Source organism: Folsomia candida, unplaced genomic scaffold, assembly GCF_002217175.1.
Source record: "Folsomia candida strain VU population unplaced genomic scaffold, ASM221717v1 Fcan01_Sc003, whole genome shotgun sequence".
NCBI lineage: Eukaryota > Metazoa > Arthropoda > Collembola > Entomobryomorpha > Isotomidae > Folsomia > Folsomia candida.
Window position 1 is genome coordinate 12,250,204 of NW_019091195.1, and position 26,973 is coordinate 12,277,176.

General features: G+C 37.6%; 6 protein-coding genes and 1 long non-coding RNA gene across 9 annotated transcripts; 4 read left to right on the plus strand and 3 right to left on the minus strand.

Annotated features, from left to right (window-relative positions):
• The first annotated feature begins 16 nt into the window (after positions 1-16).
• Positions 17-3,410, plus strand: LOC110847553 (putative ankyrin repeat protein RF_0381). Of its 3 annotated transcripts, none has more exons than XM_035849801.1 (10): positions 17-409; positions 1,264-1,302; positions 1,406-1,554; positions 1,663-1,691; positions 1,799-1,990; positions 2,058-2,186; positions 2,252-2,426; positions 2,486-2,567; positions 2,656-2,770; positions 2,856-3,410. In XM_035849801.1, the coding sequence occupies exons 2-10, from the start codon at positions 1,297-1,299 to the stop codon at positions 3,110-3,112; spliced, it is 1,134 nt and encodes a 377-aa protein (XP_035705694.1). In that variant the 5' UTR covers positions 17-409; positions 1,264-1,296; the 3' UTR covers positions 3,113-3,410. The 3 variants fall into 3 exon arrangements, with proteins under 3 accessions (XP_035705694.1, XP_021950200.2, XP_035705695.1); XM_022094508.2 differs by lacking the exon at positions 17-409 and adding an exon at positions 453-782; XM_035849802.1 differs by lacking the exon at positions 17-409 and adding an exon at positions 751-840.
• Positions 2,563-3,015, minus strand: LOC118434963. The gene is made up of 2 exons (XR_004834406.1): positions 2,876-3,015; positions 2,563-2,756 (listed from the first exon to the last, which is right to left on the minus strand). It is a non-coding gene; the product is annotated as an uncharacterized LOC118434963 (long non-coding RNA).
• LOC110847554 lies at positions 3,271-5,363 on the minus strand. Its single transcript, XM_022094509.2, has 5 exons — positions 4,105-5,363; positions 4,010-4,045; positions 3,816-3,933; positions 3,571-3,668; positions 3,271-3,500 (listed from the first exon to the last, which is right to left on the minus strand). Exons 1-5 carry the CDS (start codon positions 4,291-4,293, stop codon positions 3,492-3,494), a joined length of 450 nt encoding a protein of 149 aa, XP_021950201.1. The 5' UTR covers positions 4,294-5,363; the 3' UTR covers positions 3,271-3,491.
• Positions 5,364-5,481: 118 nt separating this feature from the next.
• On the plus strand, positions 5,482-8,660 carry LOC110847700 (DEAD-box ATP-dependent RNA helicase 9, mitochondrial). The gene is made up of 4 exons (XM_022094688.2): positions 5,482-6,198; positions 7,438-7,659; positions 7,762-7,854; positions 7,928-8,660. The coding sequence occupies exons 1-4, from the start codon at positions 6,135-6,137 to the stop codon at positions 8,131-8,133; spliced, it is 585 nt and encodes a 194-aa protein (XP_021950380.1). The 5' UTR covers positions 5,482-6,134; the 3' UTR covers positions 8,134-8,660.
• A 456-nt stretch (positions 8,661-9,116) lies between these two features.
• On the minus strand, positions 9,117-16,429 carry LOC110845944 (E3 ubiquitin-protein ligase ubr3). Its single transcript, XM_022092505.2, has 8 exons — positions 16,066-16,429; positions 15,415-15,809; positions 14,705-15,299; positions 14,445-14,625; positions 14,153-14,272; positions 13,584-13,779; positions 10,134-13,509; positions 9,117-9,880 (listed from the first exon to the last, which is right to left on the minus strand). The coding sequence occupies exons 2-8, from the start codon at positions 15,806-15,808 to the stop codon at positions 9,553-9,555; spliced, it is 5,190 nt and encodes a 1,729-aa protein (XP_021948197.1). The 5' UTR covers position 15,809; positions 16,066-16,429; the 3' UTR covers positions 9,117-9,552.
• A 1,028-nt stretch (positions 16,430-17,457) lies between these two features.
• On the plus strand, positions 17,458-19,737 carry LOC110847171 (pancreatic triacylglycerol lipase). The gene is made up of 7 exons (XM_022094052.2): positions 17,458-17,882; positions 17,955-18,261; positions 18,329-18,471; positions 18,590-18,768; positions 18,858-18,912; positions 19,023-19,244; positions 19,339-19,737. Exons 1-7 carry the CDS (start codon positions 17,798-17,800, stop codon positions 19,602-19,604), a joined length of 1,257 nt encoding a protein of 418 aa, XP_021949744.2. The 5' UTR covers positions 17,458-17,797; the 3' UTR covers positions 19,605-19,737.
• Positions 19,738-20,089: 352 nt separating this feature from the next.
• Positions 20,090-26,782, plus strand: LOC110846314 (cullin-associated NEDD8-dissociated protein 1). The gene is made up of 21 exons (XM_022093014.2): positions 20,090-20,293; positions 20,362-20,531; positions 20,619-20,832; positions 20,912-21,313; positions 21,380-21,628; positions 21,719-21,994; positions 22,061-22,209; positions 22,346-22,779; positions 22,953-23,112; positions 23,185-23,387; positions 23,497-23,667; positions 23,754-23,904; positions 23,998-24,196; positions 24,289-24,309; positions 24,872-24,974; positions 25,101-25,201; positions 25,297-25,402; positions 25,486-25,586; positions 25,714-26,071; positions 26,140-26,172; positions 26,264-26,782. Exons 1-21 carry the CDS (start codon positions 20,252-20,254, stop codon positions 26,389-26,391), a joined length of 3,771 nt encoding a protein of 1,256 aa, XP_021948706.1. The 5' UTR covers positions 20,090-20,251; the 3' UTR covers positions 26,392-26,782.
• The last annotated feature ends 191 nt before the right edge of the window (positions 26,783-26,973 follow it).

Consider the following 26,973-nt stretch of genomic DNA (forward strand, 5'->3'; position numbering starts at 1 on the left):
AACCACCTTCTTTTATTTTGTTCACTTGTGTAGCCCTGCTATCTTTCTTCTTATCCACCAACACCATCAAACCCTAACTAGCTAAACCACATTTTAAATGAACGTCATCACTGGATAAAAGTCAATCAAGCTACATATATATACACACCTAGTTGAGCTGTTCGTTGCCTCTCTTAAAATATTTAAGCGTCAGTTTGGATAATAATTTAGTTCGACTTGGACTAGTGCATAACTAAGTAATTGACTGCAAATTCCACTTGGAGACAATGCACAATAACATCTGAGCCTTCTTCATCTGTCTTTAATAAACGTGGCAAACATCAGCAATTAATTCCAACATTTTTGTAGACAAGAATCTTGTCACAAGATATATTTGGTGGGTGCTTCTTACTAAATTCCCGATAAGTCGGTGAGTGAGTCTTTGTTTTGTATATCGTGTTTATCATCGTCCCTTTACTATTCTTATAATGACTCGTAATTACGTCACAACGCACCGTGTAAATAGTAATAATAACTCACTCAGCCTGTTTAAAGCAGAATTTAACATTGGTCTAGGTTGCGTGTGTTATTGTATTTTACATGTCAACATTGAAACTCTGTTTTATCTCTCAATAACGAACGTTAATATCATCGACCTTGTATTGTCGTATGGCACTACCAAATGCATAGCCATTAGTTCGTTTCTAGTTACAAAGAACAGTCGCATCATATATGTATATCAGCATTATTTTAAGATACAAGCAACTCTGCAGATATCACCCAAATTTGTGCACAATTTTACGGTAAAATTTTACCAACAGATTTTACAAAGTTATCTTGAGGATTTTGCTTGAAAGCAAGGTTTGTACTCAAGTCAAGTCGAGTCAATTGCATAATATAATCGACGTGTAACGTTCTGCACACGCAATTAGGTTTGCAGTTATTTATGTAAATCTGTATCATAAATATCATCATGTTTGTCATATTTATCAATTGCTCGCTATACCAGCATATTGAAATAAAGCCACACACGCCCACAACCGCAACGTATAATGTGTCAAATTGTGGTTTATTTATTGACAAAGAGGACATTTGTTTTTGTGCATATGTATCATAGTAGTCGTCGTCCAATGCATTATGTCGTACAGTCAAATTTAGCGTGATTGGCACTGATAATCTGAAAAAGTTGTCCGTAAATGCATATAAGCTCGATCTTTAAACGATGCAGGCGTCGTTACTTACATTACATGTTGAGTCATCTACATTTTATAATTTTATTTTCAGACTTACTCGAGAAATACCTGTACGCCACGAGAAATGATGGTATTATTAAAAGATATAATTATCAATAGCTCCAAACTAAAAAAACTGAGCACGTCTTCTCCGAACAATTGTAATGCTAAACATCCGTAATTTACCTTTTTAGCGAGGACTTAACAGTTGGCAGCTGAATGGGAACTACTTGGTGGCCATACAATACGGGGATGTTGAACAATGTGCTGCCCTGTTAGAAGCTGGAGCTGACGCCGATCAAACCTTCAAAATCAACTCGGTCACAAGACCTGCCCTCTGCCTGTAAGTTCGAATTATAGGTCACATGATGTGACTCACATCAAAACGTTTGACTTCTATAGACTACATCCTTAATCGCTTTTTATCGTTTATGCCCAATTTTCATTACAGATCCGTTGAGAGGGGAGCTTACAATCTCGGTAAACTTTTATCAAATCACTATCCAATTGAAACGCTTTCAATTCCCACGACAAAATATTCATAGTTGAGCGTATGATAATGATGGATGATTTTTTTAACTACACAGTTGAACTTCTCTTAAGAAATGGGGTGGCCGTGAATCGGCGAGATTCAAAAGGATGCACATCTTTACATGTGGCCGTGGAAATGGGGTACGACTCCATTGTTGATTTACTTCTTGTAAATAGAGCAGATGTAAATGCTGCGGATGATCAGTTGGTCACTCCTTTGCATATTGCTGCCAAACGTGGTGCATTACGTTAGTGAAAATTATGATACAAAAAATTTAATTTTCAAATAGTATATAAACGACTCTTTCACAATAGACACTGTCTCCAGTCTAATTTCATATGGATGTGATATAAATAAGCAGGATGATAAGGGACGAACTGCTTTAAGCTACGCTTGCGAACACGGCCGCAAGCAAGTAATTCAAGTATTACTTGCCAATGGGGGTAAGAATTTTGTATTTATTTACGTTCATCACAAATATGGTTAAGTATTTGACACATGTTGACAGCATTTCCTGATGATCTCGATTCTCTTGGATACACCCCACTAATGTGGGGCCTATTAAGTTCAAATTTCGAGTATGATACAGTACGCCTGCTTCTGGAACATGGATCTCGTTTGGACTTGATGACAGGACAAGGGAATACACAACTACAGATTGTCATTCTCAGCAATAATCTCGAGTATACAAGTTACAATTTCTATATTATTCTTACGAAATTGATTTTATGTTTTATTACAGGAAATGGAAATGTCTCAAACTTTTGCTCAAATGTGGATGTGATGTGAACAAGTGCAATAAATTGGGGCAAAGTACAGTGCATGTAAATGTTCCTATTTTATTTTTTTAATCCTTCCTTAAAATTTACGAGTGATCAGAGGAAAACAAATAACATGTTGTTATTCCTGTAGCTTGCCTGCCTTATGTCGGACATCGAATCCCTTCGCATTCTTATTCAAGCCAATGCCAACGTCAATACGGTTGATCGACTTGGAATTTCTCCATTGAGCCACTGTATAACAAATGGTACTATTTATTTAATGGGTTCGATTACCATGTGCTACTTTTCTCCCAGACATACCATATTATGAATCCATCAAACGTTTTGTAGGTTTTTCTGAGTTTGCTCACCTGCTAATAGACGGTGGTGCGACGGAAGATCTGAATCGCCTTAATCCACAACTTCAGCGCCTCAAAAGTTCCTTCAGAAAAGATATTCAACAACGATTGAAAAACCCCAAGTCTCTCATGGAAATCGCACGAAAATCTCTGTGTTCCAGTTTGGGACCTTTTACCGAAGATTGGACAGAGAAAAATCGGTCAGAGTTACCTCATAGCCTGATTCCGTACATTTTGTACACTGAATAGCGTTCCCTAAATTAAGTACTTTCACACCCGATGAATTGCATACCTAAGCCTTTATGTATTTAATATCAATTATTATTGTAACCAACTCAGGTTAGGTACTTATTGTTTGTTTTGCTTGCTTGTTTTTCTCTTTCTAGACACATTTAATTCTCGTTACGTTCTTTTTTAGCTTGCAATATTTATTTGACGATGTGCATTTAATTAGCCATAAATATAATTATACACCAGCAAATGTTACATACTATGTGCGAGTGAAAGCCAGATCTGTTGAGAATAAACAAGTAACATGTTGATAAAATCTTTATACATAATTTGCGTCGTCGGGTACATGTTGTGGGTCACTTTGAAGTGAAGATGTGAAGTAGTGAAGATGGTCAGCTCAACAAAACTAAACAAAAATATGCATATTATATTTTGCATCGCATTGCATATTTATGATTTGGAAGTCCATGCATTACTTTATCCGAAGCGGCGATAAAGCACGAATAAAATTTCCCAATGGCTTGACATTCCTCGGTTCCTTGTCCTTGTTTTGTGCCACTGATCTTGTCACTGCCTATTGACATACAAGAAGAAATGTTGGCCACAATCGTTCTATTCATCGATATTCGCTCTACACAATTAGTTGCAATTGAAGAAAAAAAATATATGGGGAATTGTGAATTCCAATAATTGAGGCTGAACACTAACAGAACGAGCGAACCTGAAGAATCTACGCATGCCGTCGACACTTCTGTCAGTTTCAAGAGAGTCTGTTCCGGAGCATTCTCGGCCAAAAAATCAGACAAAACGTCTTTATCGATTTTTCCTTGGTCGTCGATCTGAAAATAATTTTTCCCACTTGTAAAATGTTTATTTACGTGACGTGTCTTTAAGTCCTTATTTTGTATAACTTACGATATCAATGGCCCCCATTATACATTTTGCTGCACACTACAAAAGAGCAATACGATTCATTACTAGTTCAAATTAGAAATATTACGAGAATGTACCTTGAAGTCAAAATCGGGTTTCATCATGTCTTCGTGAGTTGGAACACTAGCAAATCCAGCTTTCGTGAAGCAATTATTTGTAAAGGTGTCAATATCGCCAGCCCTTTTAAATTTTTGCATGCAAGCATCAGATTGCACAAACAATGCAACAGAAGCGATTACAAGTAAAATACAACCTCGGAAATTCATGGTACCAAAACACGTTTTTCAAAAATTGTCATGAACTGAACTAATAATGAATTTGAAAACGAATGAACAATATTCAATCTTAATCTGTCCCTTATATACCCGCATATGGATCCTTTCATGTCCAAGTAAACTGATGTTTTCCGGTTCTACGACGTGACATCACAATTGAAAAGTTGAGTAGCCGTTTACATGTACAATAATGTGATGAGCAAATTAGTTGTTCAACATGAATGAATAATTTAATGTTGCCTGTCTTAAATTTTGACTGCAGCATTTATCTTGCCAATCAGTCCGGATGCACCGGTTAGTATTTAATTTGTTGTCATCCGTAATTGTAGATACACGCTACTCTAAAAGTTGACATCTCTTTACAGACATGAATTACTTTGATGCATAAACATACTAACAATAATTAAAACATAATTCAGTATTCTCAGGGAAAATACTTCAAAGGATCGCATAATACCTAAAAATAGAATGCTCTATTAAATGATGATTTAAATAAAATGAGACAACTGCATTTGTCTCATACAAGTATAGTTTTTTGTATATCCGTAGGTCTAATGATCTGCTGGATACATGTTAAATACTACTCACTGTAAAATAGCTGGACGAATAAAGACGGTCTAAACTTCACTTGATAAATTCCATTTCATTATGCACGACTTCGTCACACACCGACAGCCTTCGTCAATTGACCATCAAGGAAGGGGGCATGTCATCACACGCGATATTCCTTGGTTGCATGCATTCAGACACGTACGTATGCTTCACACTCACCCCTTCGTCTGACTCAACCCTTAGGCCTCGTATTTGTGTACTACGCTGGTAAATAGTGGAGAAAAGCTAACCCTGCACATTCCTTTCTCTTCATTCCTTATTTTCGGAGGGAGGAGGGTTGCCAGCTCGTTCTGTTATGGTGCGTTTTCATTTTCGTATCCCAGCGTTGTTGGTGCGGCAGGAAAGCATCTGCCCAAGGTAAAAAACGCACCTAGGCGTGAAAAACTACCCCTCGGCTGCAGACTACGACTCCCAACGCCTTGGAGTAATAAGACTGAACTAGAAGATCTATTTCCTCTGACAGAGTTAATAGCAAAAGCATCTCCTTCGTTGCATACAGAATAAGAAAAGAGTGATATAGATGCAGGTCTTCTTCGTCATCATCCTACGCACGGCAGGAATAATAATAAAATAACAGGGTTAAGAGCTTAGGAGTTGGCGTGCATTTTTATTGAACAGATGAAACATTTATTTTGACAATTTGGCTCTTGTTGGTAAAAAGACACTAGACAGATTAGCTTCCAGCAAGTATATTACAAGTCGCACTACGACGACATAATGAGCTGAGATTCACTGCTGGATAAATTACCTCCATCATTCATCATCACCCATCCGTACGCTGTCTCGCCTGGAATAAAGTGATTCAAGGACGCTACAAGTAACATTTGATTCGCTCATGCGAAAATCACACTCGTCTGTGCACTGCCAATAATATAGTGCAAAAGTGATTTTTTTTGTGGGTGCATTTTTGACACGCTGAAATAGTATCAGTTTTAACGTATAGCAAAAGAGATAACTTAATATCGTATATCAAAATTAACTGGTTATTTGCTTTTAACTTTTTTAAATATACTTAACATATATCAATATAGTTTTAGATTTTATCGTCTCTTAAATAGTTTGTTGACATCACAAATAGTTGTCACACTTAAATTGCAGACCTTGCAGACAAGGGATTCTGCTAGTCATTAATTTAGTGTTGTTTGATAAAAATTCACTGGATCGGGTTCCCGACTGACGGCACCTAGGCGTAGACCAATAATCTAAAGGAAAGAGGAACAATGACGAAGAAGGCAAGAACAAGAAACAAACTATCACTGGTTTTCTGGGCTTGCTTCTGTGCAGGTGAGATTCTTGAAAACTTGATTGTTTCTGCTATGTTCGCTATTATGTATGCATATGGCAACATCCAAGTCCTAGAATAATGTACATGAACCCATAGTTAACACGACAAAACGATAAGCACAGCTAAATACTAGATTTATGGAACGTTTCTTGATTTCTTGCTAATTTAAAGCTACATCACGAGAAGTATGTATATATATCATCACAGTAACAACTGTGACATTATTTTTTAGTAAAGACAAAGACGCCACTTTACTTTTAGTTGGTTCAGTTTCCGCTGAGATAAAGGAAAGGAACGATTCCAGCATACATACGTATGTATAAATGCAGACATAGGCGATAAGAATCGCATATCCTCTAAATAGCATATTTGACATTTGAGAATTATTTCCACAACAAATAAAGCTCAGACTGATGCACTATAAAGAGCTCGTTTGAATTGAGAGAGAAAATCTTAAGTAAATATTTTCGTCTTTAAATAGTTTCCATTTTCAAGTCTATAACTTTGAATGGTTAAATCAATAACAATTTCTGTGCGTCACCTCACTCTCACTCGTCAAATAACTTATGATCAACCAACTGCAAATATAATACCAATAAGTACATAGAGTATTTATTTAATTTTTGACCTCAATGTATGACAGGACACATCCAGTACTTTGAATTCTGTACTTTGAATCTATGTATGTATGCTGAACATAATGATTTGCAAGAAAGGATCGAATTCACTCCATCCGTTATTATTTCTAACCAAAGCCAAGACTCCATGCATTTTTGTAGCCTACGGACGGAGGACCATCTTAGCTGTGAATATCAGTTTACACATTTAAGTCATGACATGCATACTTACATAATGCCAGAGAATGGAAAAAAATATCAAATTACTGCAGCATCATCATCAAAAGCTTATTATTCTTCATGATACATACTTTTGTTTTCACACCGACTGAATATTATGCATACACATGATGTTCCTCAGTCAGCAATATTTGCTAGCAGTCCAACCAACTTCCAACAAAATGTGACAAGTCAAACTGTTCAAATTTGCTTTAAGATTGCATTTCTATTTGACTTGAATACGCTCTGACCGATAAGAATTTTTTGTCACTTTGGTGGAGTTGTGTTATCATGCAATTTTTGTGGTTGATTATCCGCAAAACCGTCAAGTGACGAATTCCAATTATTGCTTGTTGAGGACTACGTGAAGTGTAAAACTCAGACTCCTTTTCTCGTTTGCAGTGTTTGCCTTGATTCTCGTGGTCTCTGAAGCCAAGGGAGGAGGGAGCGGAGGTGGTCGCGGCGGTGGAGGACGAAGTTACGCTTACGGTGGTGGAGGGAGCAGAGGAGGAGGAGGTCGCATAAGTGGCAAGAAGTTGGCCTTGGGTGCCGCCGCAGTGGGTGTGGCAGGATACGCGGTGCATCAGCATAATCAACAGAAAACACACAGGTTCCACTCAAACTGTAAGTTTTCTATTATTTCTAGCTTTTTGTAGTTTATGTATTAGTGATTTTAAATCTATAAATTTTTCTGAATTTGATCTGCATGTAATTATTCCTATCTAGCACTTGACAATCCGGCATTCAACTCGGGTGGAGGAGCAACTTCCGACGGAGAGGAAGAGGATTACAAACTTCAAGAGTCTTCATATTATAACAGTAAGATTAATTACACGTAGACTATAAATTAACAATATCCATTTTGTGTCATCGTCATCATGTTTCATTTTAGGAGGTGACGGGTTCGGGATGAGTGCGTTTGGCCTGATCGCCATAATTTTGGGGATTATAGGGATGGGTACTCTGATCTGGTACTGCATGGAGATTGGCCTTCCTCTTTGGAAGGATCGGCAGGCAAACCGAAATCGCCAGTCAATCTACTCTAAAGAAGGTCATCCCCTCCAAGACACACCTTCCACAGCCACTCCATCCCCGTGAAATGACGGAATTATCCTCCTAGATGTCCCATGGTTTTGCTCATTTGGAACAAACTTTGACCATTGAAAAAGTCCTCCGCTATGTGGTCCCACTATAAATAGTCTGAAATCAAGTATGACGACGAAACAACAGCAATAATACTAATAAACCAATAACCACCGTATACTGCTCATCATTATTGATTGTTTTCATTGATATTCTGGAATTCGTACATGTAGTGATCAATTAAAGGCTTAGATTTAGTAAGTTATTTTTGCTTTAATGCAGTCGAGATCTCGCAGTAATGTTGTTCCTGCCGTGGCTTTTTTGTTGTATTAAAAAACAATTAAGTATTCTCGTGATTATTTTACATCTTTAGATTAGACGAAAAAATAGTGTTTCAGCATCTAGTTTTATTACAAAATGTTACAATGTGCTTTTCATGTTACTCTCAACTTGGAATAATATACCCAAAAAATATTCGTCTCACTATTATTTATTTGTAAATTATAAAAAAATAAAGTTCATAGTAAACACAAAACATTTAACATCTTTGGCTCATCAGCAGTACATTTTTATTGAGCTGGGTTTATTGGCTGTCAATTTGTCTTTCGCTACGTATGGAAAATACCCGGTTATGAATTTTTACAAAATTTTACATACCATCTTGCTTAAATTAGGCATATATGTATTTTCAGTAAAGTTTTGCCTGCATGTGATCGTATTGTGTCCCATTGTTTGCATTTATGACTTTCTCCTTTAGTAAGCATGAAGAACTTATCTCCAAAATCAAATATAAAAAATGCGTAAAAGTTTGCATAAAACGAACTACCTTTTAATGTGTTTCAAATGCATAGACTCTTTCATATCTCTCAAGGGTGACTTTCTCAAAGATTTGACAGGAATAAAATCGGTCTATAAATGACGCCCAACTCTTGCACATCTAGTGAAACTGACTCCACGTGTCTAAATCATTAATAATGCGGATTAAGTACATCAAAAAATGTTTCGCAATATGTATTGTAAATTTTATTAGCAGATATTTCATCAAATATATAATATTATTAATGCAAGTAAATGGAATGATTAGCTTTTTTCTTTGCTCTACACGTACGACGGTATGTTACATCGCTTCTGAAATCCATCTGTATTGTTATAAATAGCGTTTATTAAATATGTTATATACAATAATTATTACTTTCACTTTTGTCTGTGAACGTGCCTGTTTTAATTTATGCCTGTCCTTATTGATAAATATATTTCCAATAAAACGAAGACTATATGATTGTATAATTGTAATGAAAGCTCACATCATCAACTTTCATTCTCACTATAAAATTGAAACGGTTAATTTGCTCACTTTAAATAAGTGTATGCAAACTAAACATTTGTTGAATACTAAAGTTACATTCACTGTTAATTTACTCCATTCCCTGTAAATTACAACATGTTATCATGGGCAAACCATTTTAGTTCATATTTGTGAAATGAATGAGTTTTCCACTGTGATTGCAAAAATTGGAACCGTTCTTTGCAAAGGAAAAGCGGTCGGCCTCTCCGCAAGTCCAAATCTTCTTCACCAAAACTGTCCAAGAACACGGAGCCCCAAACACACGCTTCTTTTCCCACAACTACCAAAATTGCAGACGAAGGAATGCAGAGGAAAACTGCACTTCCCATCCCGCACTCGTTTGTGTGCTGAATTACTTCGGAAACTTTCGACTGTTTGTCCAAACAACAGAAACTATTCAGACAGACAATTGTTCCACTGAAAAAAAATATAGATTGAAATTTGTATATCATTATTCAGCATTAGACTAAGGCTTAGGTTATTTAATATTTTTGGTATGTAGGGACAACTAACGCTACTTTTTTTAAGTTGTGTCTTTTTTAAGTGCATTAAATTATGTCTCTAATGAATACAAAACTGCAAAAGTCTGTCAGGAAACATGAACTATAGTTGCAATTTCCCAATTGGTTACTATTTAATGTGTAAAAAATAAGAATATTCAACTACTCACCAGAGGAGACATAGGGCTGGCTCACTAGGGATGGAGTTACAATTGTTGCAATTGAGTTTCCGATAGCTCTGAAATATCTTGTCATATTCTGTTGGAATTTCCTTTAAGGCAGGCTCTTCCCAGGAGATGAGCTGAGTCATGAATAGGTCAGAAAGCCGGTTGTTGTTAACACCTCGGTGTGGCAGTAGTTCTCCTAACCACGCCGACAAGCTTGTGTTAAATGGAGTATGTGCAATTAGTCCAAAGTAGTCCAGCGACGTGTGCAAATCATCATCATCATTATTATGAAATGGTCCGTGTGATTCTTCATTCATAAATGTGATGGGATTTCGTGACACTATTGAAGCCCAGTCCAGCACTTTCTTCACAAAAGGTCTCATTCGATTTGTTATAAAATTATCCAGCTCTTGCGGATTTCGTAAAAGACTAGAAATTACACTTGGAGAAAGTTCGTTCATTTCTTGCCCAATCTCAAATGGAGATATTGATGCAGACGACGATTTCGAAAGATATTCCATGATTATGTGAATCATTGGCTGTGCTGCTGTTGTGAGGTGAATAATTGAACTTTTTAATGAAATCAAATCTTCATGATCTAAGTGAACACATAGTCCGGTCAGAATTTGGGCTAATTTCAGCATTAATAATCTTCGAGTTATTAACTTGAGGTACTTTTTCTCTGTTCCATAAGGCAGCTGTAGCATCAAGTGTACCAGAACCACGTTCAAGTCCCTCAATAGCAATGGAACCTCACGCTGTGGTGCCTTTGCAATACTAGTTGATGGGCTTGTTGGCCTAGCAGTATTTGCAACAATAGCTTCCCAAACCTGAGAAATCCTTTTACTGTGTCCCATAGGCAATGATTTGTATGAGTATCGTAGCACCGAGTACAGCGGAAGGATGTAAGATCTGTGCAAGTTTGGAATATTTTTGCATTTTAGAGACTCAAGTTCCAAAGCGTTTAGGAATACAAGGCTCAGCGCTTGAGCCGTGGTTGCGGTAACCAGTGAAGAAGACGCAATATTATTTGAACAGCTATTACTGGTAGAATCAACTTCATATATTTTAGTAAAAGTCACAATTTTTTGAACATCATCCAAAAACTTTTCTACTCCCAGTTTCTGTTTTGGTGAAAGGACCAGGGTCGTCCGTTTTCTGAGAACGCGAACCAGCTCATTTTCATCAGATTCTTCGGAAGATTCGGGCGACGACAAGCTTAATCCCAATGCATCTTTTATGATGGGCAAAAATGAGTTTCCCAGTTGGCGACAAAGGGGACAAAAGAACTTTCTGTGATTCAGCTGCACAACGTTATCTCTCTGATTCGGGCAAGACTTTGACTTATTGAGTGAGTTCATGTACGAGTTGAAGCAGTCGGTGTGCAAGTAGTGACCACAACTTTGTATGCTAACTCCAATTCCGCCATGAAGTGGCAAGGATAATCGAATCGAGCCTTCGTCAAAGTGCTTCCCAAATAGTTGGTAGACATTGGAGGACCAATAAGTCCCAAATGGTTCTATTGATATTCCAACTGGGCCGTAGGGGTCATGTGACTTTCTGTGAGACAGCACTGACGTTGGCATCAAGTAGGTGATGAGTCCGTATGGATTTTCAAACTTGCTTCCACCCTTCTCCATACAAATCACACATTCGAATTCGCACTCTCCAGCAGCACCGTTATTTTCTCCAAGTGAACTAGAAGACGACGAGAAATGTTCACTTGATGATGAATTTGCATCTTCATTCATTTTCATAAACTGTTGACGTTTCATAGCGAGTTCTGTCATTAGTTGGAGTTTCCTCTCTTTGGCTCTCTTCCGCCGCTCCTCCCTCTCCCGTTCCTCCCTCTGCTCCCCACTTGTGTCCTGCACCGCCGTTTTCGACACAAGCAGGGAATGGACTGAAGGGAATTCTGATGCAAGTTTGTTGAGTAAATTTGCCACAAAGTATGCTCCATCGCCGATACGGTTTGCTCCACTACTGGTAATAGTTTCAGCCGTCATTGTGTAATTTGCAGAGTTTTCTTGGAGTTGCACGTAAAGTTGAAGAAGAAGTGAAATGATGCTTTCCTCTGGAACCGACTTGTTGATGTACGTCTTGTTCAACCAAACCGACAAGTTGACTTTCTTTGTCAGGTTGGATACAAAGTCTGTGCCTGGATAAATTGACAATTTGGAAGGGGTCTGATTTATATTGAGTTCTTGCTCATCATCATCATCATCTGTAATTAGCATCATGCTGTTGTTCTGTACAGAAGAAATGGCCATTTCTATTAAATACAGAGACAGTGCAATTGTGAAGTTTGGCACATTTCCCATATGCACAGCTCTGAATAAAATTACAAATAACACTTCCAGAAGAAGATTTGACGTCAGGAGTGATTGGGGATCTGGGATGGGTCCTGGATCGTCCAGTGGAATTGACTGATTGATTCGAAATGGGGGCCAAAGATTTTCTGTCGATGAGATCAAGTTTGACCTCTTTACAAATTCCTGATACCGATCGAGAGAGACTTGAAACTCTGATCGATTGCTGGACCTCATCAGTGTGTGAATAGGGTCATACAAATTCTCCCAAACTGTCGCTTTTGGGACGTATTTACCTTGGTGGAAATGGTGAGGAGCTTGAAAATCTGCAACTTGAGCTAACACTTTCTCAAAGTTTTTGAGTTGAGAATCCGACCCACATCTCTCAGGGAGCAGTTCCATCAGTTCACTGTGTAACTTGTCACCTTTACAGAGTAGCGTTGACATCTCCACGGCCATCAAGTTTTCATCAGACATCCCAAGGTTGATTCGGGATGATGTTAATGTAGCGCAGAATAGAAGACAACTTTCTATCATTATATTTTGCTCTTCAGGATCGATGGAAGAATGTTCCAAATTGCTATAAACTTGAAATTCGTCTAAAATCAGGGATATAAACTTGTTTTTTGGAATACTGCCAGCAATGGCTTGTAGAAGGAAAATGTCAGCGTCGATCATCGAGTTGCAACATAAACTATTGACGTAGGACTCTGCCTGGTTTAATATCTCGGTCCCATTTCTGGACCACAATCGGCCAAGAATTTGGTAAAATATTGACTGTAGTCGAACTATTTGTTGTGCAATTGTAGCGAGTTGTTGTTGTTGTGCGGAAGGTAGCAGCTCCTCAAGAGGAATTCCTTGATACAACAAACCTTGGCGAATGAACATGGCCAGGTTGCGATGAAGCGGAAGGTGAAAGGAAACTTCGCCACGATTCACTGACCCAAAATCTGACCACATTAACAAATTGTGTAAACAATGGTACACAATCCTTTTTGTAAAGTTTGCAGTAGATGCGTCCTTCAAATGGGACAATAGAGTCCACATTGGAGTAGCACTGATTTCCAACTCTAGAGTAGTTCAATAAAAATATTTAGTGTGCTTAAAAAAATTGGTCATATCAGTTGCATAAAATAAATTTTACCTGCGGTAAAAGCTCCAATGTGTGTTTCAGTTTCTTGCTCTACGTGTGGCATGCCTTTCTTAATAAATTTGGCTAGATTCATTCCTTGAAAATGAGAAAGAAATTGGAACCAAGTTTTAATTAAATTTTCATCTTGGAAGAATTTGGAAGCTACAGGTTGATGGGATAACAATTCCTTCAGGTCGGATTTTATGGGCTGAAAATGAAATATATGTACATATGTAGGTCAATGAAATTAGAGATCAAGTTTGAAAGGTAAAGCATTTCGTGGGACACTTAGAACCACAAACAGCCCGGAGTCAATTATACACGAATGTCAACGTTCTCGATAAAGTTCTCTTACATTTGCTATGGCTTGATTTTTTTAAAGAAGAGACTGCTCGCCATATGTTTTACATGCAAAAGAGTCGCTTGTTAAAAAAAATCAAACCATAATAGCAAGGTTGCTATATTATGATCTGAGTTTCTTTAATTGAGGCAGATTCATTTATAATGCATGTATCTCGTTGGGCGCATTTTAAGAGTCAATGTTGCTTATCCTATGAATTACAAATACATTGGGAGCTTACCCAGTAGTAGTTGTTTTTCATGATGTCATGATCACAATCTACTATAATTTTTTTCATCTTGGTGTGCTTGTGTGGGACGGTTGAGACGGTTTGATTTATCATCTCATGCAGCGTGTTCACCTAAAAACATAACATGTATCAAATCCAAACTTTCACTACGTATACTTGTTACTTGTTACTCTGTGAAATGAAACGCTAAATGAATTATATTGTTATCTATCGGGCCTCAAATAAACTGCTTGCAAAATCAAGAGAAATTGTTCATTAAATAATCTTAAATTTTATCTCTTACCAGAAGGGGCAAAAGATTCATAGTTTCCACCATTTGGATAGCTAGTTGCTCTATAGAAAATAGTTGGACGGAAACGGCAGCAACGTGTTTGCACAATTTTTCGGGATCTCCTGATCGTAGTATTGTCTCTGAGATTGTAGAATACTGCAGAATAAATGCTCTTGTGAAGTCCTCCTTGTATCTAAAGCAAAAAAATTATTTCAGCTTCAGACAAATCACGGGTAAATATCCGTCTATACAAACATCTCCAGATAGCTTACCCAAAATCCGATCTCATGCTAAGAAGTAAACAGATTAAATCTTCTGGAAACTCAAAGATCACTGTCCAGTACACAAGCTCCTCCAGGAAGTTATTAAATTGTAGTCCCATCCCATCTTGGGTGCGGTTGTTTGGGGGTTGAAGAGGAAGGACAAGGCTGGTGTAGGCGTGAGACTTGGTGAGACTGCGTATCAAAACCTGTCGCATTGCCACACCCATGTCGGCAAATCCTTGCAGCATTTTTATGAATTTATGCCCCTGCGTCAGTAAGCTGGAATGCAGATCATTGTTGTTGTCGACGTTGTGCTTACAAGTTGTGATAGGCCTGAGCTTTAAGGGTTGATCTATCCGCCTCTGGTGCTCGTCTCGCATGCTTATGATTAATCTGTTAAACAAGCGAGGCATCATTCCGGTGGCAACACATAAAAGATCTGCCGGTGCGGATTGTTCATTATTTGACGACGTTGAAGTGTCCGATCTTGACCGTGGTGTCGTTGGTGAGGCGGATAGACTTTGATGGGCATGAGATCCATGTGGTCCATGAAAGGAGCAACAACCGGATTCTTTTATAATGTTGATCTCCCCACAATCGCATGCTAGAGACGAATTATAAATACGTACAAGTTAGTTATATGATAGCTCTACACTCACCGACTACTTTACATTTATATGCATGTACGTATGTGGATATGCAAAAAAAACACAACTCACCCCCACCAGTTTCACTTCGAAAAATGATGAAATCATGACCATCGTGATTTCCGTGGTGAAAGCAATCTGTACAGAGTGACATGCAGGGGGAAATGCCGCATGTGCGACATCGGTAAGCGACAAAATTCTCTGACCACACCAACCCGCAAGTAGTGGCCTTATCGTAGAGACGGACCGTGGACGAGAATTCTTCCGGGGTTGACCCTCCAGCAACGAGCCACGATAACCACTCAAGCACTTCCTCGTCGTCAATTGAGTTATTCGAAGGGGACAAAAGGTGATCCAAGAGCAACTTCAGATGCTGCTGTTCCGAATGGATGCATTTTGCTTTGATTACAGCAGCAACTTCGAGTTTACTTTTACTTAGCACAGTGTTTATTTCGAAAACGTCCATTCTGTAAATTTCATTTTGCTTTAATTCGACCATTATCTTTTAGTATATATCAATTTATATCAATTTTTGGAAAATTAATTAAACCCATTAAATAAAATCGTTTGAAAAGTCACAAAAAAGTACGTGCATGCTTATTGTGCTTGTTTTTCAGTGCATAGAATGAAATTGCCCGTGAATTTCATTAGTGTTATTTCATTGCGCATAAACTTTTTGCTAGTTTCAAAAATTCACAAAAAATCGCAAGTTAATAAAATTACCTGAAAAATACGACTACTTCCGCATTTGATGCAGTATGAAACGAAGAAATGCGTTGTGGTGGTGGCGAACTAGAGATCTTCTTCACCTCCGCCTTATGCAACTTCCGTTCTCCCCTCGCACGCACACGAATTGCGTATTTTATTTCTGCTGGATCTCACACAATTCACTTTTCGATAACTTTTGTTCTTTCACTTTCTATAAAATTCCAGGAGGCATGGTTAGTGCGAGCAAGCCCAGAATCCTTCCACCCTTGATGAGGTCTTCCCTGTGATTGTGAAAGATCACGTATTTAGTGAGAACGTATGGATGATTCCTTGAACTTGAATCCACTCTGCTTGTCCTGATGTCATGATGTAAAAGTCTGGCTAGATATGTATGCATGCAAGTACACAGGAGTAAGTGAACTCGGGATGTTCCATCCCTAAAGAAAGATGATGTTTGTTGAATGCATGGGATGAGACATGGATGGATGGTATGAACATGTTGATGATCAGCTAAACTACCCTCGTACTTTTCCCCCGTGGGCATGATACACAACCACCGAACCCGTCAACCACCCTCTCACTCTCTCTTAAAAAATTGGTTAGAAACGTGTTTAATGGAGATATATACACACATATATCTGATGTATCTCGGTGTATTGAGAGGATAGCTCTGCCTACGCGTTCATCTCTATTCAAACGACGACGTAAGTGTATGGCATAGACGAATAAAAGAGTTTGACGGATATGAATTGGCCACAATTGTTCGTAATGCAGCCCATTTCCATGCTATTGAACTTACGGTTTGTTTTCATGCATGAGCTCCATACCTGAGGTGGCAATGAACTGAACTTGAAGTCAAGGTAGTCCATTCTCACCTTCAACAATTGGTGGTGTGGGCAATGATGGCTCATTGTTGTGTAGCAGGTAGTCGACAACAATACGTTTCCAGCATTCCAAAAACAACGTGGTGCAATAACTTGCATGCAATGCTATGAAAAATGAGATCCACTTTCTTTCTGGACATGATGGTGGACAACAGATCCTACGAATTATGATGAATGGACAATAAATAATAGTGAAATAAATATTTTGGATAATGGTCATTACTGATTAGTAATTTGTAGCGCAGTAGAAGTTCAATTCTATTAGTATGATGTTTATTTATCATGGTGTGATGTGAGTATGCAAATGCAGAACTTGAATTTAATTCTATACGAAATGTATAAGTAATATGCATGGTATTCATATTTTGCATACAATTACCATTTTGTATAATTATAATTATTTAGCTGTGTCACTTTATGACAACTTATATAACTTATCATGAAAACTAAACGTACACAAGTTTCTTAATGCATCATTTTCAAAGCAAAATGATGACTGTTGTGATTGTGTTTAACTGAGGAAGGTCTTTCAAGCATCAAGAGAAATTGTTTAAAACGCAGTCATTACAAAATTGTTAATAGATTAATGCATCATTCTATTATGTGTCGTGGGTCGGTAATTTTTTTAGTTCAACCTACCACGAGTAGGTCACACCTTCGTTTTTGTGGGTTGATTCGCAGCTTTCCACTATTAAGACTTTTACATCGCAGCAATATGTAATTTTATGGTTTTAAGATTCTTGAATGAATTTAAGCATGCTTAGTTTCAGATCTTGTTTTGGAGTCCGTTCTTGATTTGGTCAGTGTATTCATAGTTTTCACGCACATCGGATTATTCTGAACAATTAATTCTATCCAGCATCATGGAATTCACCTGGTCAGTCTCATATTTATTACTATCTTTACTCGTCATAGTTGCTTCAGTGCCACAGTTATCACATACCCAAGGTATCCTAATACTCACATACATATACGTAGTAATAGATGAATAAATAGGTACTAATATTTGAGGGGTCTAAGGTCTCGGTGAAGTTGGGAGTTTTGTGTCTGGAATTTCTGGAATGATTAACACAGCAAAGTCCATACAATCCATGACTTCTTCAAATGCAATTCACTCAATGACATCGCTACTATCAAGTTTGGTAAACAGAGTAACCGAAGCTACTGCACAACAGGAAAGAGATAATCGTCCACTGTATCGGAATAGTTATTTTATAAATCCGGTCGCAGTAGTGAAATCAAATTCCATGACTAGTAAAAGGCAGATTCCGAGAATTTGGGACATGGCATCGGACTCATATCTTGTGGAATTCATGCTTTTCAATCGGTGTGCAAAACCTCCATGAAGACTTTCTTAATTGAGGATAAATATTCATTATTTTCCATTTCATCAGGGAAAGTGTGGAGGAACCGGATTTTTTACTCGTCGCAAATGCAACCAACTCTACAAGGTTTAGCAAAACCAGGCAAACCAAGTTAATCATTCATGATTACAATCAAACATATAGTGACAATTTACTCCTCCGATTAAAAGATGGTATGCAACTTATGCATTTTACTTATTGTAATATCTGTGTGTAGACACACCCATCTTTATACCTTTGGTAATACTAAACTAAAAGTAAGAGGCAGTTATCTATCTCTTTCTCTTTCAGCTTATCTCCATCATGGGGACTTGAACGTTATACTCGTGGACTGGGTACAGGCTCGTCGATATTCGTACACCGTGGCAGCCAGGGTCACCGAATATGTTGGCGTGATGTGTGCCAGGTTGGTACGAGAGTTGGACGCTGACCTCTCACTCCTCCATGTCGTCGGCTTCGGTCTGGGGGCAGTAAGCTCAGTCTCACTTATCACATGATTATTACGATTATTGTTACGCTCAGTTTTGATACTAATAAATGATTCGTGGTGAAAGTACAGCATGCAGCAGGCATTATGGGTTCCGAATTGAATGGAAAAATTAGCAGAATTACAGGTGGCGAAAATAATTGAGACAAATACACTTTACTTATTATCGTGCAATCAAAATTAATGTGATGCAATTCACTATATGGCAACATGTGAAGATATATGATGTAAATGCAGGCTTAGACCCATCCCTCCCACTTTTTCGAATGGTTACCGACAACCAAAAACTTGATTCTGAAGATGCAAGTTTTGTCGATGTGTTTCACAGTGATGGCGGTGATACTTTTTGGCACGCAAATCATCTCGGGATGGGGAACATAATGGGACATGTTGACGTTTATGTAAATCAGGGCATATTTCAGCCAGGTTGTCCTGCACCAAATCTGCCTTCGTACGAAGGTTTGTGACATTACTATTATCGTAAAATTATATAACAATACCCAGTATATATGTATTTACGTATGGTCATTTCTATTCCTTGTTGTTTTGTTAGATATGTACTGCAGCCATATTAGATCATTACAGTTGTTTGTGGAGTCTGTTGAAAACAAAGAGAGTACAATCGGTTGCAGTTGTGATTCTTGGATAGCTTTCCGAGGAATGAAATGCGACTGTACGGATAAAATGATATACGTTGGAAATTCTTGTCCGAAAAAAGCAAAAGGAAAGTTTTACATGGTCACAAGATCCACATATCCATACGGCTTAGGAAGACGTGGTGCCTTTCCTGCTGGTCCAAAATTAAGTAAAACCATGTAAAATAAAAGACAATTCTATACTTTAAGCTTAAGTTGTGTGATACTACTGTGACTAGAAAGATTGAGTGAAAGGTGCGTATGCATGTATGTAAATTCGCTCATGAAATAAATAAATCATGCACATGAGGTACAATTTTTTTGTGTTTGATATCAAAATATATTTTCATTAAGAACCCAGATTTTTAGATATTTGTATACATCCATCCGTTAAGCTAATCGTTACGTAGTTCAAATCACAAGGTTAGCGTCACCTACTTATTTAGTCAGTGGTGACAAATTATTTGATTTTTTCTTATGTTCATGCGGTGCACGGATTTCCAGCATTGCCAGTATTGGCTTGGTGATTGTACATAATTTCAAACACCAAGAGGACCGATTAATTACAAAATATACATAATGCATATTAATTATTATTAATTACAACAATGGACAAATACACGTTTCATCCTTAAATGAAAGACTAAATTGTGCCCGGGGTAGGGTGGTGAAAGCAGAGAGTTCTACACAGTAGCGAGTGCATTGCAACGAACTTGTCAGGTTTATTTGTCGGCAAGAATTGTTTGTCTCCTCCGGTCGCAACCCAATTTAATATCCAGTTGGCTTATCATCATCGTTAACCATTATCACTGGATTCAAAATTCAAACAAAATGTCGACGGTATCTTTTCATATCGCAAATTTGCTGGAGAAGGTGAGTGTGAATTGTTACAGTAATTGGTCAATTCGATTAAATATTTCTTCGTATATCGTATGAAATAGATGACGTCCAGCGACAAGGACTTTCGATTCATGGCTACTAACGACCTGATGTCAGAGCTCCAAAAGGATTCCATCAAGCTGGATGATGATTCAGAGAGAAAAGTAGTTCGGATGCTACTGAAACTACTTGAGGATAAAAATGGAGAAGTTCAGAATCTGGCCGTGAAATGGTGAGATGCAGTTACCTTTACAAATTATGCAAATTTAGTCTGGGAAATGAATATGACAATAACTAGTATTTTTTAATATGATTTTAGTTTGGGACCTCTTGTAGCCAAAGTGAAGGAGCCGCAAGTCGAAACCATCGTGGATACATTGTGTACCAACATGACGGGGGACAAGGAACAACTCCGGGATATATCATCAATTGGTCTCAAGACAGTAATTACTGAGCTTCCGTTGACGTCTCAGCAGTTGGCATGCGTAATTTGCAAAAAAATTATTGGGAAGTTGACTGTGGCCATAGCCAAGGTATTCTTGCAGCAATATTCAAATATGAACATACTGCATTTTCTTAAGGAAGTTTAGTTAATTATCATTTATTAAATAGCAGGAGGATGTAACTGTTCAGTTGGAGGCTCTTGATATTTTGAGTGACTTGCTGTCTCGTTTTGGAACCATATTGCATCCATACCACGCAATGTTATTGGATGCTTTGCTACCTCAGTTAAACTCTGGTCGCCAGGCTGTAAGGAAACGGACAGTTGTCGCTTTAGGATATCTTTCTAGTTCTTGTGGCGTAGTTCACTATCAGAAAATGGTTGGCATTTTGGTGGAAGAGATGCGTAAGGGGCTTCAGACAGGCCACGCGAACACTTACATTCAGTGTTGCGCAACGGTTTGCAAAAATGCGGGACAAAGATTTGCCGAATATTTAAATCAAGTTGTTATAATGCTGATGGATGCTTGCAAGGTCACGGATGATGATGAATTAAAGGAAAATACTTTACAGGTATGACTTGAAATAAATGCATATAAAATTTTAAATTTGCACACATTGATCAGTTCTTTTAATTAGGCGTTCGAAGTGTTTGTCACTCGATGTCCTCAAGAAATGGGTACACTTGGCCACATTGAAGGCGTGCTTCAACTTTGCGTGAAACTTATTTCTCATGATCCAAATTACAATGATGACGAACAGGATGGATTCAATCCATTGAACGAGGAGAGCATGGATACTACAACGGGCGATGAAGACGATGATGCTCAAAACGATGAAGATCAGGAAGAAGATGAGTATTCTGATGACGACGATATGTCATGGAAGGTAAGTCATTATAAATAGTTAATTTAATATGTATTATGCTACGAAATCGGAGCTAGAAGAAAAGTTTTCTTAATATTTGGTGAAATCCAGGTGCGAAGAGCGGCTGCTAAATGTATTGAAGGAGTAATTACGTCTCGGCCAGATGTCTTGCTGTATGTTTACCAAAACGTATCTATAATGTTGATTCTTCGCTTCCGAGAGAGAGAAGAAAATGTTCGCTGCGACATATTTAGCGCGTATCGATCCCTTCTTCGTTCAACAAAGCCGGCCGTCGTCTCAATACATGAATCGCGAGTCACCGGACTCCCTCCCAGCCCTGATGCAACGGCTGCAGTTCAAGCTCTAAACGGGCAAATTCCACAATTGGTCTGACATACTTTATATTTTACGTAATTTAAATTTGATTCAGCAATGAGTAACACAATATTTCAGATAAAAATGGTGCAAAAGCAACTTAAAGAAAAGAATATCAAAAGTCGCCAAGCAGCATTGCAACTCCTCCAAGAATTGGTAGGGGTGCTTCCCGGATGCTTGTCGCAATTTCTTGCAAATATGATGAACGGGATTCTTGTATGTCTATCGTAAGTAGAAATTTTATTACACTACACATACGTAGTCATTGAATTGCGTTTGTAGACAGTCCAAACCATTATTTGATGTGTTTATCATAAACATTTTCCACTAAATATTATTTATTTTATTTTTATTATTATACAGAGACAAGAACTCTACATCTAATGTTCGAACAAACACGCTTTCATTCGTCTACTGCATTTTATCGTCTCATCCAGCTGAAGTTGTCCAACCTCATATTGAGTTGTTATTACCTGCTTTGATCAATTGCGCTAGTGATAGTTTTTACAAAGTAACATCGGAGGCCCTGTCAGCCTTGCAAGTTTTAGTGAAAGTAGTGCGAAGTTCAGATCCCACTTGTCGAGAACACCCACAAGCTGAACTGATTGCACGACAAATTTATCCTGTCGTCCTCCTTCGCCTGAAAGCTACAGATATAGACCAAGAAGTGAAAGAAAACGCTATTACCACCATGGCAAGTTTGTTGGCCCATCTTGGAAATTATTTGCAATCTGAGTGGCCTGTATGTATCCCAATTTTTTTGGAGCGCTTGAAAAATGAAATCACGAGACTGACCGGTAAGCTCAACAGCAGTGTCAATTTAAAAATGCATCTTCAAAAGTAATATTACTATTGATTGAGAGTAGTATTAACATTTCAATAAATCATGCTCAAAAAATGACCAGCTAGACGCATAAGTACATGTATGTTTAATATATATTGCTTATATATTTTATTTTATTTTATGAAGCCGTCAAAGCTCTAAATCTGATGGCGTCGTCACAAATTGTAGACTTGGATTTACGCTCCGTTCTTTCTGAAGCTATTCCTGTTCTTTCCTCCTTCCTGAGGAAGAACCAGCGAGCTTTGAAACTTGCCACTCTGGGTCTACTTGATACCCTTGTAAAGAGGTAACTAGATGGATAGGATTTTGAAACGGTAGATGAACTGGTTGATAAAGCAAATGAATTTTCCTTTTTTAGATATGGGCTAATGGATCCTGCTCTATTGGAAAGTATTGTTCGAGAATTGTCACCACTTCTTAGCGAATCAGACCTGCACTGTGCTCAACAAGCTTTGCAGTTGATGACTTCTTTGGCAGTTTATCAACCACAGTCTCTCGAAAGCACAGCGATCGTGTGTATGCCGTCTCTTAAAATTCTGGTTCGTTCCCCCTTGATGCAAGGTCAGTTAATGTTATGTGTTAAAATGTTAATAATTTTATACAAATTTAAGGCGATGGGTAAAGCAGCAAAGTTATATTATGCGCACTGCATCTTTCATTTATTGCACAGGTGCCGCATTACTTGCACTTATGGACTTCCTCAGGGCCCTAGTTAAAGCCAAGATCAACTCATTTTGTTCAACAAGATTGCTGGGAATCTTTCTGGAGCAAGAAGCTGTCACGACACCAACCAAAGTGGACATTGCAACATCACACCACAAGCAGAGCTTTTACAGTTTAGGTTGGTACATTTATACATGGCGTAGGAGATTCTATTATCTATTATGTTATAATAATGTAATAGCTGTTTTTTTTACCATTTTACAGCGAAATGTATTTCTGTCATTAGCGTTGGTTCTGGTCCAACCGAGGCTTTGAACGTGGCCAGTCGGTTTATTGGTGATCTGAAAACTGGCAACCTGACTGACACTCAAATCGTTATCGCATTACTATCCGTCGGTGAAATTGGACGATATGTGTAAGTCTTATTATTTTAATTATAAGTGTAATAATATGTATTTTAAGGTTGGGTTAAATTGGGTATGAACAATTATTATGTTTATCGATTTAGTGATTTGTCAAATCTTGCAAACGTGAGAGAAACAATCCTGCTCATGTTTTCTCATCCATCAGAAGAAGTTAAAACAGCGGCAGCATACGCATTTGGGTCGGTCGCAATTGGAAATTTATCAGCATTTTTACCTGCACTCTTGACCGAAATGAAACAACAACCCAAGAAACAGTATTTGCTTCTTCATGCATTGAAAGAGGTTGGTTTTAATTTAAAATAATAATGCCAAAGAAAAAGTCTAATATATCACTAAGAAATGTGTAATCTCATCTTCCCTTCTTTGTAATATAGATTATCGCCGCACAACAAACTGTGAGTAATCCATTTATTTTATATTACTTGTGGGGACTGGGTAGCTAAACAAAATATACACTTAAGTCTCACGAATTGCTAACTTAGCTTTGAGTTTTTTCAGAAATAAGTGTACATGTATTACTACGTATAAATTAAAACTAAACATAACGCAGTCTTCCAGAGCAAAACCATGGAATGAATCTATGCGTCTTGCATCTCAACTTTTCACTTTTCCAAGTTCGATATACATATATTTAATAAAGAATATTTAAGTGAGACTTATCTCGACTGATTCAATGAGATAATCTATTTTCGACAAAGTCTCGTTTTTGAAAAGTATCCAATTCTTCTTGATCTTCCATGTTGTATCGATAAAATACGATCGTATTCAAGTTAACAATAAATTCAATCAGGTCTGAAGTGGCATACAAAAAACTAAATGCGGCTGACTCTGATCATACTGTTTCATTTAAACTTAACACCATTATCAAAGCAAACAATATAAATATACAAAAGTCAAATGGACGATGATGATAATAATTGTACGACATTAATGACTAATAAAAATATTTTATTTCAGGTCGACATCTCATTGTACACTGAAAACATATGGGTGGCTTTGTTTGCTCATGCCGAGTGCCCGGAAGAGGGTACACGAAATGTTGTTGCAGAATGTTTGGGACGTAAGACCGTTATATATGTCTATCAATAATTGAAACAAACAATAAGTTCATCGATAACGACCTTTAATATTTGACTCAACAAATGATGTATGCAGTATGGTTATAACCATGTGAATTTGATTACAGGTTTAACTTTGGCGAACCCCGAAACATTTTTACCAAGACTGAAATCAGCATTAGACTCGCCTTCTAATCTTTTACGAACAACAGTTGTTACAGCTGTGAAGGTAAACAGACCCTCTTTGTTAATCATTAATCACCTAAGGAAGTATGCATTTGCAAAGCTGTCATCCTTCTTAACTCATGGTGTTGTTTTTTTTAGTTTACAATTGTTGACCAACCCCAAGCAATCGACCCCATATTGAAGAATACAATAGGAGAATTTTTGAAGAGTCTGGCTGATGCAGACTTAAATGTTCGACGAGTTGGTTCGTGAATTACATTACGTGCATCCTAAGTTGTGTTATTCTTGTTTAATATAATATGCTAATTGTTATGACTGTTTCCTTAGCCCTGGTCGCGTTCAATTCAGCAGCTCATAATAAGCCAGCATTGATCCGGGACTTGCTTCCTCAACTCCTTCCTCAATTGTACATTGAAACTTTAGTTAGGGTGAGTGAATTTAACCGTCACGAATAATCTAGCTAATAATCTTCTCGCGACAGCCAAATTATTTTCTTATGGTCAAAGTATATCAAGTATATTATTCTGATTATACTATGTTTTATTTTTTATGTAGAAAGAGTTAATTCGTGAGGTAGAAATGGGACCATTCAAACATTCTGTTGACGATGGACTAGATCTACGAAAAGCTGCATTCGAATGCATGTACACACTTTTAGACTCTTGCCTCGATCGTCTCGACATTCAAACCTTCTTGACGCACGTAGAAAATGGACTTCGAGACCATTACGATATCAAAATGCTGACGTATTTGATGGTGGCACGACTTGCTTCATTGTGTCCTTCCCAAGTAATTCAACGCCTTGACCGTCTTATTGAACCACTAAAAAACACCGTGACGCTGAAAGTAAAGGCTAATTCAGTTAAGCAGGAATATGAAAAACAAGACGAACTCAAACGCGCTGCATTGAGAGGTAAGAATAAGAAACTCTTTAGCGTGCATGTCAATTACATTTTTAAAAAAATTAATTTTTTATTTCAGCTGTGAGTGCTTTAAGCGTTATTCCTGATGCAGGTATAAAGTTAATCTTTAATTATTTACTAAAAATTATCATAAACTATAGTCCTAGTAAAAATGAGAATGTATTTACTTGACTTTTTTTTAGACAAAAACATGCAACTCATGGAGTTTGTTGCTCAAATCAGAAGCAGTACTGATTTGCAAACAATGTATGATTCTGTGCAAACTGATAGCACCGTATCATCCAACGAGGTTCCCATGAATGTTGAATGACCTCCAAGATTTCGTCTACGGCCATTCCCAAATCCATAACTTCCGACCTTCCGATTCAACAAACAAACAGCACGGCATGCACCTTGGTCTTTTATATTATTCTTATTTAAGTGGACTTGTCAGATTCATCACTCTCCTCTATTCCTATGTATAATACGTACACCATCTTTCCTCCAATAACTGAGAGCGGTGTGGCGATTTTGTTCTAAACCCTATTTTGGAGTGTGCAAGACATGAGCGATTGTAACTAATATTAAGAATTGTATAATTTGTTGGGAGAAATGTGATGAAAAAGTACCAGATGATAAATTTTGTGTAGCATTGATGTGTAACAAGAAATAATTGTACCACGGAAGTTTGAACAATAATAAAATTGTGTTTCTTAATCTAATTGGACGTTGTTTGCAGGTCATATAATCATACTCTGCATGCATGTACGCAGAAATAGGAGCATTAGTTTTTTTGAGCGGAAGTACACTCATTATATAGTACACTGCATACATGCATACACATTTTGAGTGGATATTTTGTTTTTTAAATGTGACCAGGGATCGTGTGCACGAATCAAAAATTGAATGCTAC

What these genes read in the sequence shown, in the direction of transcription:
- LOC110845944 (XM_022092505.2), bottom strand. Translation starts at nt 15,808, where the DNA reads ATGGACGTTTTCGAAATAAACACTGTGCTAAGTAAAAGTAAACTCGAA. An exon ending in TGAATCTTTTGCCCCTTCTG is followed by an intron (nt 14,273 to 14,444) that starts GTAAGAGATAAA and finishes TTATGTTTTTAG; the next exon opens with GTGAACACGCTGCATGAGAT. An exon ending in TGAAAAACAACTACTACTGG is followed by an intron (nt 13,780 to 14,152) that starts GTAAGCTCCCAA and finishes TTTCATTTTCAG; the next exon opens with CCCATAAAATCCGACCTGAA.
- LOC110847554 (XM_022094509.2), bottom strand. Translation starts at nt 4,293, where the DNA reads ATGAATTTCCGAGGTTGTATTTTACTTGTAATCGCTTCTGTTGCATTG. An exon ending in AACCCGATTTTGACTTCAAG is followed by an intron (nt 4,046 to 4,104) that starts GTACATTCTCGT and finishes GCTCTTTTGTAG; the next exon opens with TGTGCAGCAAAATGTATAAT. An exon ending in GGCATGCGTAGATTCTTCAG is followed by an intron (nt 3,669 to 3,815) that starts GTTCGCTCGTTC and finishes GTATGTCAATAG; the next exon opens with GCAGTGACAAGATCAGTGGC.
- LOC110846314 (XM_022093014.2), top strand. Translation starts at nt 20,252, where the DNA reads ATGTCGACGGTATCTTTTCATATCGCAAATTTGCTGGAGAAG. An exon ending in TGAAATCACGAGACTGACCG is followed by an intron (nt 22,780 to 22,952) that starts GTAAGCTCAACA and finishes TATTTTATGAAG; the next exon opens with CCGTCAAAGCTCTAAATCTG. An exon ending in CTTAAATGTTCGACGAGTTG is followed by an intron (nt 25,403 to 25,485) that starts GTTCGTGAATTA and finishes CTGTTTCCTTAG; the next exon opens with CCCTGGTCGCGTTCAATTCA.
- LOC110847553 (XM_022094508.2), top strand. Translation starts at nt 468, where the DNA reads ATGACTCGTAATTACGTCACAACGCACCGTGTAAATAGTAATAATAAC. An exon ending in ATTCTCAGCAATAATCTCGA is followed by an intron (nt 2,427 to 2,485) that starts GTATACAAGTTA and finishes GTTTTATTACAG; the next exon opens with GAAATGGAAATGTCTCAAAC. An exon ending in GAGCCACTGTATAACAAATG is followed by an intron (nt 2,771 to 2,855) that starts GTACTATTTATT and finishes AACGTTTTGTAG; the next exon opens with GTTTTTCTGAGTTTGCTCAC.
- LOC110847171 (XM_022094052.2), top strand. Translation starts at nt 17,798, where the DNA reads ATGGAATTCACCTGGTCAGTCTCATATTTATTACTATCTTTACTCGTC. An exon ending in ACAGTTATCACATACCCAAG is followed by an intron (nt 17,883 to 17,954) that starts GTATCCTAATAC and finishes GAGGGGTCTAAG; the next exon opens with GTCTCGGTGAAGTTGGGAGT. An exon ending in GAATTCATGCTTTTCAATCG is followed by an intron (nt 18,262 to 18,328) that starts GTGTGCAAAACC and finishes CCATTTCATCAG; the next exon opens with GGAAAGTGTGGAGGAACCGG.
- LOC110847700 (XM_022094688.2), top strand. Translation starts at nt 6,135, where the DNA reads ATGACGAAGAAGGCAAGAACAAGAAACAAACTATCACTGGTTTTCTGG. An exon ending in CTGGGCTTGCTTCTGTGCAG is followed by an intron (nt 6,199 to 7,437) that starts GTGAGATTCTTG and finishes TCTCGTTTGCAG; the next exon opens with TGTTTGCCTTGATTCTCGTG. An exon ending in ACACAGGTTCCACTCAAACT is followed by an intron (nt 7,660 to 7,761) that starts GTAAGTTTTCTA and finishes ATTCCTATCTAG; the next exon opens with CACTTGACAATCCGGCATTC.